We start from the raw sequence: 9,598 nt of genomic DNA on the forward strand, positions 1-9,598 counted from the left end.
CTCTGGGCGCCGGCATTGCGCTTCGAGCTCCTTGGAAGGCGCAGGTGAAACCTCGCGAGGTAAGGATGCCCGCTGGCCGTTGCCGGGAAGCCGGGAGGAAGCTGGAGTCAGGCTGCTTCTGAACCCAAAGCCTTTTGGGGTCTGATGACCGGAGCACTTTCCTTGTCTCCGGCCACCTAGTCCCAGAGAGAGAAAGGGAGAGAAAAGATGGAAAGAAAGAGACAGAAAGATGAAAAGAGAGAAAGAAGGAAAGAGAGAGAGAGGGATGGAAAGAAAAGATGGGAAGATGAAAAGAGAGAGGAAAGAGAAAGAAAGATGGAAAGAAAGAAAGAAGGAGAGAAGGAGAGAAGGAGAGAGATGGAAAGAAAAAGAGATGGAAAGAAAGAGATAGAAAGATGAAAAGAGAGAGGAAAGAGACAGAAAGATGAAAAGAGAGAAAGGAGAGAGAGAGAAAGAGAGAGATGGAAAGAAAAAGAGATAAAAAGATGGAAAGAGAGAAAGAAAAAGAGAAAGAGAAAAAGATAGGAGGGGAAAGAAGTAGGGGAAAGACGGAGAAAGAGAGTCGCGTGCCCCTGTGCACGTGAAGAGTGCTTCTATCCTCTGCCAGCCACCATCTCCGCAGCCTCGATCCCCGGCCGGATCTCTTCTTTTCCAAAAACACAGCTGGGCTGAGGCTGCTGCGGATGGACAGCCGTAGCGAAGGGGTCCCACCCGATGATCTCGGGGAGCTCCTTACGGTTCCCACTGGCAGGCGTGTGTGTGTGTGGGGGAAGCATTCAGAAAGAGAGTCGGTCCCGTGGAGCTCTTTTCGCTCCCGATTCCCTTCTCCCTCGGCTCCTCTCGCTTCGTGGAGGGGGGGGGGGAGCCAGCTTGGTGGGAAAAGAGTTCCCTTGGCTATATAGCAGCGCCTGCGGAACGCCTGGAGACTAGAGGGAGGAGAGTTGGGTCCTTCCTCCCTTCCTCTCCCCTCTTCATTGTCCTTCCTTCCTTCCTTTCCTTCCCTCCCTCCCTCCCACCCTCCCTCTTTCCTTCCTTCCTTCCTTCCCTCCTCCCTCCCTCCCTCCCTCCTTCCTTCCTTCCTTCCCTCCCTCCCTCCTTCCTTCCTTCCTTCCTTCCTTCCCTCCCTCCTTCCTTCCTTCCTTCCTTCCTTCCTTCCTTCCTTCCTTCCCTCCCTCCTTCCTTCCTTCCTTCCTCCCTCCTTCCTTCCTTCCTTCCCTCCCTCCCTCCTTCCTTCCCTCCCCCTCTCCTTCCTTCCTTCCCTCCCTCCTTCCCTCCCTCCTTCCTTCCCTCCCTCCCTCCCTCCTTCCTTTCCTCCCTCCTTCCTTCCCTCCCTCCCTCCTTCCCTCCCTCCCTCCTTCCTTTCTCCCTCCCTCCTTCCTTTCCTCCTCCCTCCCTCCTTCCTTCCCTCCCTCCCTCCCTCCCTCCTTCCTTCCTTCCCTCCTTCCTCCCTTCCTTCCGTCCCTCTTTCCTTCCTTCCCTCCGTCCCTCCTTCCTTCCTTCCTTCCTCCCTCCCTTCCTTCCTTCCTTCCCTCCCTCCCCTCCCTCTCCCCCTTCTCTCCTCTCCCCCTTGTCTATCCTTGAAGACTTTCCCAGCCGCAGAAAGACTTCATCTAACACCCACCCCCCAAAAAGAAACTTCCAAGAAGTCGAATGCCTCCTAGTCCTTTGCCCGGGACCACTGACTCCCTGCCTCCCAGGTCCTGATGGCCTTCCTCACATTCACACGACCGAGAATCTTTCCGCTAACCACCTTGTCGTCTCTTTTCCAGACCCGCAGCAAACATGACCTTGTTTGACGGCATCTACCCCTTCTACCCCCAGTCCAAGAAGCCCTTCGTCTTTGATGTAGACCTCATTATTGTCATCATCGTCTTTCTGGTCATCGCCTTCAGCTTTTTACTTATCCTGCCCGGAATTCGAGGCAGAGCGGTGAGTAACCGATTCCCCAGGCCGGGTTCGAACCGGTGGACGAAGCGTCCGAGACCACGTTTTAGTCTGCCCGACCCCCAAGAGCGAAGAGTCGGACGCTCAGCTCTTGAAAGTTAGCCTGGATTCAGCGGGAGGGCAGTTTAGGATATATAAGTCGTGCAAATGTGGCCAATCGGTTGTTGGATGGGGGTTCAGGGCATTGAGTGGACCCCAAAATGCGGGTGAATTCAGGAAGAGATTAAACGGGCCCGTTGCAAATGGGGTGGGTGGGTGGGTGTGCACAGAACTGGCAAGGAGGAAATTTGAGAAAGAGGGGCTGTTTTTAAATTTGGTAAATAAATGAAATAAAACAAGTATGAAACGTCACAGGCCAAGCGTAATTTGCTTTCCTTAGAGCAATCTGCATTATAATTTAAAAGGGGGGGGGGGGGAAATGGATGTGTTTTTCCCGCAAGAATTTTTATTTTATTTTTATTTTAAGAGAAACATATGTCTTTCTTCTTGTGGGTTGGCTTTCTCTTAAAAAGCCACTTCCCTGCTTGCTTTAACATAAAATGTAGAATTCTTCCAAGTTTTTTTTCTTTAATGCAGCAGATTAAAGCGACACAACAGTTATAATTGGCGGGATTGGGGTGAGAAAAATGCACAAGGAATTCCGTGAAGAGAGAGAGTGAAATAAGGGATTGGGCTGTAGATGAAGAAAGGGAGAACAATGGCTTAGCCTGAAGAAGTAGAAAGGAAGATGTCAACACTTCTTCACTCTCCTACCATTGGGTAGGAGATAACAGACAATCAGAGTTGGAAGGGACCTTATAGGTCATCTAGTCCAACCCTCCCCGCCCAAGTGGGAGACCCTACACCATTTCTGACAAATGGCAGTCCAATCTCAGATAACAGATAATCAGAGTTGGAAGGGACCTTATAGGTCATCTAGTCCAACCCTCCCCGCCCAAGCGGGAGACCCTACACCATTTCTGACAAATGGCAGTCCAATCTCAGATAACAGATAATCAGAGTTGGAAGGGACCTTATAGGTCATCTAGTCCAACCCTCCCCGCCCAAGCGGGAGACCCTACACCATTTCTGACAAATGGCAGTCCAATCTCTTCTTGGAAGTCTCCAATGATGGCGCTCCCAGATATAGAAGCATAGTCAGCCGCACCAACAAGGCTGAAGAACAGTTTCTAATCGTGAGCTGTCAGACTTCTGAACTTCATGTCAACATAGTATGGTAGATTTACAGGGCATTGTGCAACTACATCACATAGTGTAATAAGATTGGGATTGGGACCTCTATCCTCACTGTGAGTTGTGTTGGGGAGGGTGTGTGTGTGTGCACGAAGGGAGGTTCAGCCAATCTCATTGTACACATGTTGTACTCTGACGATAAAGGAAATAATAATTTTTTTCTCTTTTGGAAAAGTGGAGAGAGGGAGGGAAGCTCTTGTTACATATTGACAGACAAACCAGGATCTGTTTGACTCCGTTCCTAAATGGGATCTTGGGAGATCAAACATAGATTGAGATGGCCTTTGCTGTGGCCAGCATTTCCAAAACTGGATTTATTGCATTTTTATCCCACTTGGAGAACTTAGAAATGTGTATCGCAGGCTCTCCTCTCACTCCACCCCACCTCCCAAAACAACAGCCCTGTGAGGTAGGTTGGTCTGGGAAAGAGTGACTGGCTTCAACTCCCCCATGAGCGAGCGAAGAGTTGACTATGGGTTTTGTAGTTTTCACATCCTTTGATCCCTGATTTCTTTTGTCAACAGAGGCTCTATTGGCTTGTTCGGGTCATCTCAAGCCTGTTTATTGGAGGAGTGATTGTTGGTAAGTCCTGGTTTCCTTCTTTTTATCTATCTATCTATCTTAATTTTGATCTTAATTTGGGCACCACGCTACAAAAAAGATGTTGAGACCCTAGAAAGAGTGCAGTGAAGAACAGCAAAGATGGTTAGGGGACTGGAGGCTCAAACATATGAAGAAACTGGGCATGGTTGGTTAGTCTAGAGAAAAGAAGGACTAGGGGTGGCATGATAGCAGTCTTCCAATATCTCAGGAGCTTCCACAAAGATGAGGGGGTCAAATTATTTTCCAAAGCACCTGAAGGCAGGACAAGAAGCCATGGGTGGAAACTAATCAAGGAGAGAAAGCAACTTAGAACTAAGGAGGAAATTCTTGACAGTGAGAACAATTAATCAGTGGAACAACTTGCTCCAGAAGTTGAGAATGCTCCAACACTGGAGGTTTTTAAAAAGATGTTGGATAACCCTTTGTCCGAAGTGGTGTAGGGTTTCCTGCCTAGGCAGGGGGTTGGACTAGAAGACCTCCAAGGTCCCTTCCAACTCTGTTATTCTGATCTGGATGAGTCTTCTGGATGGACAGCTCAGTTCCAAGCATTTGCTTTCCACAGTAGAATTCTTGGGAGGTGGGAAGATGGAGTAAGACTAGGCTTAGAAATCCTGTCCTTCTTAGCTATCTCCCTTCCGGAGATTCACGGAGAGGTTTCTCTCTTTTGCAGCTGTTAACTTCTCCTCAGACTGGGAGAGCGGAACGGTGGCAGCCAACACCACCTACAAATCGTTCAGCTCCACCATGGTCCATGCGGACATTGGGCTCCACGTTGGCTTGTCGGGAGTCAACATCACCCTGGTTGGTGAGTTTGCAGGGCTGCCAAGAGAAGGAGCTCCGACCGGGGTTAGAGATGGGGAGGGGAAGTTGGACGCTGCGATGGCCAGTGGCAATCATCTTGGGAGACAGAAGGGAGACCTTCAAGTTGGACAACCGGACTATGATCTTTGCAAGGGCAAGCAAGCACGAGGTGTGTGGGGGAGTTGGGGGGGTAATGCTGGCCTTTTCTTGTGGGAAATCTGTTGGATGCTGAAGTCTGAGAAGGGAGAGAGAGGCTGAAGCATGCAGTGGTTATAGAGAGGGAAGAAGAGAATGAATATTCTTCCTTTATGCCTCCTTCCTTCCCTCTCTCCCTCCTCTCTCCCTTGTCTTTCTTTTCTTTTCTTTCTTTCCTTCCTTTCTTCCATCTCTTCTCTCCCCTTGTCCTCCCTCCCTCTCTCCTCTCCTCTCTTCATTGTCCTTCCTTCCTTCCTTCCTTCCTTCCTTCCTTCCTTCCTTCCTTCCTTCCTTCCTTCCTTCCTTCCTTCCTTCCTTCCTTCCTTCTTTCCTTCCTTTGGAAGCTAGAAAGAATTTCCCTTTCTTCCCTCCTTCCTTCTCTCTTCTCTTCCTTGTCTATCCTTTCTTCTCTCCTCTCTCCCTTGTCTATCCTTCCTTCCTTCCTTCCCTCCCTCCCTCCATCTTCCCTCTCTCCCTTTCTTTCTTTCTTTCTTTCTTTCTTTCTTTCTTTTTCTTTCTTTCTTTCTTTCTTTCTTTCTTTCTTTCTTTCTTTCTTTCTTTCTTTCTTTCTTTCCTTCCTCCCTCCCTCCCTCCCTCCCTCCCTCCCTCCCTCCCTCCCTTCTCTTCTTTCCAAAGGCCTGATTCAATTGCTTAGCAGGGTCTTCAGAGATTTTGACCAAGAGCTTTTGAAATGGAGTAGAAGGAAATGTAGCCAAAGCGGTCAGGGGCCCATCTTTTTTTCTGGTCCCAAGAGAGATCAGGATATGTAAGCGCTCCACTGCTGGAGGATCCAGTCCTTGTGGGGGATTAGAGAAACAACAGCTTCCGCCATTATTTGAGCCTGATAACTGTAGCTTGGTGGAGATAAGCCACCCCGAAGCCACAATGGGAAGAAAGTTCACACGTGGGCCTCTGGAATATTTCTAGCCCTTCCCAGTTCTCAGTCCTCTTCCTCAGAGGTCTCCAAACTTGGCAGCTTTAAGACTTATGGACTTCGGTTGAGTACTTCTTTGAGGTGGCCATTTCTGACCACCGCTCCTACCGCCTTTGGGAAAGGGAGTTTGACCAGCTGAGGAGGAGAGATGCGGCTCTCCTTGACCCCGCTGGCAGTCTCCCCCTTCTTCACCACCTCTACGGGGTGGCTTAGCCCCGAAACCAGCCCGGCTCGGGGCACTCCAGCGGCGAGCCCAGGCAGAAACCACGCACGATCGCGGATTCCTGTCTGTCGCCGAAGCCCTTCAAACCGGAAGACTCGGACCTCTTCTCTTCCTATTTAAAGGCTCACCACCAACTTGCATTTTTTTGCAGGAAAACCCGTGGAGCAGCTCAACGAAACCATCAATTACAACGAAGAGTTCTCCTGGTGGTTTGGGAGCGACTACGACAAAGAGTTTGAAAAGGGGCTGCAACGGGGCTTGCCCAGTCCCATCCTGTACGTGGCAGAGAAGTTCACTGACCACAGTCCCTGTGGCTTGAGCAATGTCTACCGCATGGCGGGCCACTACGCCTCTGCAACCCTCTGGTAAGGGGCCTCGTGCTTCTCAAAGGGGGGGGGGGGATTCATCCAGGCAGAAACTAGAAAGAGGGAGGAGTTTGGGGGCCTGGATATTTCTGACCATCCAACCTCAGCTTAAAGAAATCTCACCACCTTTGGAAGCCACCCATGGTTTCTCTGTTGGACGGCCCTTGTAGTTAAGAGCTTCTCCTCTTCCCACCCCATGCAATTCTTAATTAGGTTTTTAAAGGGCCTCTGGGTTTCCCTGGGGCTGAAGCCCCCCCACCCCCAAATCCCAAGTCCAGTTCTTTCCGCTTCATCTGACACCAGCCTGGCTTTCTCCTCCACTGCTTTGGAGCCACGGAAGTCAAAGTGGGGAAAATGCACAGACAGAGAACTCCTTGAGGCCAAGCGGCTGATTCTACTGTGGCCTGAATGAAAACAAGATCCTCAGCTTTCGGATCCTTTCTGACCGAGAAGCCCCAAATGGGAGGGTCCCTCTTCATGGGGGGTCAGGCCCCACTGCCAGTCTCTGTCCTACCAAGGCCCCGTCCCAATGCTCATCATTGCTTCCTTTCCTTTCCTAAAACTGGAAGTGATAAGATGCCAATAGAAGGGAAAATGATTGAAAAAAAATATTTGAATGTGCAGAAATGAATAGATTGACACTAGAAATTAAAGAATCTGAATATCATATGGTATGGGATTTGTTTTACAAATGGATAGAAAATAGAATAAACTAAAAGGGATTAGATGTATTCATAGAGTAATAAGAGGAATTAATGTATTAGGTATACTGGATTTTGTTTATGATATATATATTATATCATAAATTTATATTTATTTTTGTTTATGATATATATATATATCATATATTTATATTTATTATATATTATATATTATATATTATATATTATATATTATATATATATGTGTGTGATTATTGTGATGTTGTTGGATAAGAAGAATATTATTAATAATGACTAAGCAATTTGAAATATGTACCTAATCGACGCACAATTGAAATGAAATGGATTTTTTGTATATAAAAAATAAAATAATTTTTTTACTACATACATACATACATACATACATATACACACACACACATACATACACATATATCTATATTTATATCTATATCTAATCTCTATCTCTATCTCTATCTATATATCTATATTTATCTGTATCTCTCTATATCTATCTATCTATCTATCTATCTATCTATCTATCTATCTATCTATCTATCTATCTATCTATCTATCTATCTATCTATCTATCTATCTATCTATCTATCTATCTATCTATCTATCTATCTATCTATCTATCTATCTTCCAGGGCAGGATTTTAATTTCTGCCACGAGCATAGAAACCATAAGTACTAAAAATATGAATGAGTTAAATATAAAAAAAGGGAATTCTACCCAATGCTAACCCTATTTCCAGCAGATGCCCACCTGAACCCCAGACCTCCTCTGGCCCCCTCCCCTAACCCTTGTTTTCTTTCTTCTTTGCAACTGCAGGGTGGCCTTCTGTGCGTGGCTCATCTCCAACATGCTCTTCTCCATGCCAGTCCCAGTTTATGGCGGCTTCATGCTTCTTGTCACGGGAGCCTTCCTCATCTTTGCGCTCCTGTCCTTCTCCACAGGGAGGAACGCCTGGTGTGCCATCCAGTTTGGGATGGCATCCCTGAAGTTGGCCTATGGGGCATCGTTCTGGCTCACTCTGGCCACAGGTGAGCATCCCAAAGGGTGTGTTTTTTTTTTTTTCTGGAAGCGAAGAAATTTCAGTCCTGGCCATTCCTCTGCAGGCCATTATTTCATCCATGGAGCTCCCAGCCATAGTTGTTTCTTGAGGTTCACCTTGAGTAGACTTGAGTAGACAAATTGGGACAGTCTCCTCCTCCTCTGGGTGGGCTTATCTACCTGGATCAGCGGTGTCCCTACAGCTTGTGGTTAAGGAAGTCATAGGGTCAGCAACGATGGTGTGATCCAAGTGCTGCTCATTTTTTACTTGCATCACAACCAGGCTGGGTGCACACAACTCATTAATCCCAAAAGCAAGCCAACTTCATAATTCTAAGTAAGGTTTATGTCAGGGCTCCAGCAGTTACCCCCATTTAAATCATGAGTCTCTAGCCAAACTTCCAAAACTTAAAAGAAGATTTATTAAGAGTAAACATACCAGCGCTACCTGAGTGTAGCCAACTCTGAGACACATCATTCATTGTCACCCTTGACCCTGGTTTCCCCCCCACCCCCTGGGTGTATCATAATTCATATTCTCCAGTTAGAATTTTTCACGGCAAAAACTTCGGTCACCTAGGAACTATCTTTGAAAACATTTATGGAATGCAAGCTGCCCACTGCTCCCCATTCCCTTTCTATTGGCAACTCTAAAAAGACCATAGAAATATTTTAGGAGTTGACAGTTTATAATTTAACCAGAGTCAGCAAGTGGTGCAAATATGCTAGTTAACCTTTTCCCTGGACTGTTACCGTGCGTGGGTACAGCACATGTGTCGGAAAGCAAAGCTGAGGGATGTTTTGGGGGTGCCCCTGTTTCATGCTGCCCGTCTCCCTCTCTTCTAGGGCTCTTCTGCTTCCTTGTTGGCATAGTGGTGATTGCCCTGCACTTTATCCAGCCGGACCTTCTGAAAGCATTCTTTGACTTGGCTGAGGATGAAGAGGACGATGAAGGCATCCTGGGAGAAGTGTACGTCAACCCCTACTTCCACCAGACCCAGACGCTTTCTTCCCAGCCCGATTTCAAATTGACCATCAAGAACACCTAAAGCTAAACTTGGCCCGGGACTTGCTTGAAAGGGGACTTTCAAAAAGGGACATGGACACTGCGATGCCCCGGCCAAGCAAGCCACTGGGAAGTAATGATGCACTCTTACGAACTGGCTCTTGGTGTCATCATAGGCTTTGGTAAGTCAACCACATGAACGCATGGTTTGGGTCCGAAGAACAATCACGGAACGCTTCTCTCGAAGGGTCTGGAGCCAATGCCAGCCATGCCAGGAAAGGAGTGGTGCCAGTAAGAGAGATGGTCCTAATGTTAGCAGGAGGGGAGTACACACAGCAGACCCCATTGGGGGTAGTGGTGGTACTCTGTTTGCTAGGGTTCCTCTATAGCCACCATCTCCGCCCCCCCAGATAGCGAAAGAGGGAGGAAAATATGGGTGTCATGTATGGTGTGCAGCCTGCCCTTGGCTTGGTGCACTCAGAAGCCCTGGAAGATGGTGTCCTGCCCCAACACACTATGGTCCAACTTACCAAGGAGCTTCTGTAGCCAGAGGACATGTCCTTTGCATCACACAA

At 47.7% G+C, this 9,598-nt stretch overlaps 1 protein-coding gene across 1 annotated transcript in view; it reads left to right on the forward strand.

Moving 5' to 3' along the window:
• The first annotated feature begins 2 nt into the window (after positions 1-2).
• The window catches only part of DUOXA2 (dual oxidase maturation factor 2), a 10,519-nt gene continuing 923 nt past the window's right edge, over positions 3-9,598 (forward strand). Inside the window, exons 1-7 of the mRNA XM_087972741.1 lie at positions 3-59; positions 1,770-1,929; positions 3,702-3,759; positions 4,451-4,585; positions 6,085-6,298; positions 7,796-8,007; positions 8,864-9,598. The exon at positions 8,864-9,598 is cut by the window's right edge and continues 923 nt beyond it. Coding sequence (XP_087828867.1) covers positions 1,783-1,929; positions 3,702-3,759; positions 4,451-4,585; positions 6,085-6,298; positions 7,796-8,007; positions 8,864-9,066 — 969 coding nt within the window. The 5' untranslated portion in view covers positions 3-59; positions 1,770-1,782 and the 3' untranslated portion in view covers positions 9,067-9,598. The remainder of the gene's footprint in view (positions 60-1,769; positions 1,930-3,701; positions 3,760-4,450; positions 4,586-6,084; positions 6,299-7,795; positions 8,008-8,863) is intronic.

The sequence above is a fragment of the Notechis scutatus genome, chromosome 11 (assembly GCF_049901735.1).
Source record: "Notechis scutatus isolate UNSWTSFEM ecotype Mainland chromosome 11, rNotScu1.2, whole genome shotgun sequence".
In the NCBI taxonomy this organism is placed as follows: domain Eukaryota; kingdom Metazoa; phylum Chordata; class Lepidosauria; order Squamata; family Elapidae; genus Notechis; species Notechis scutatus.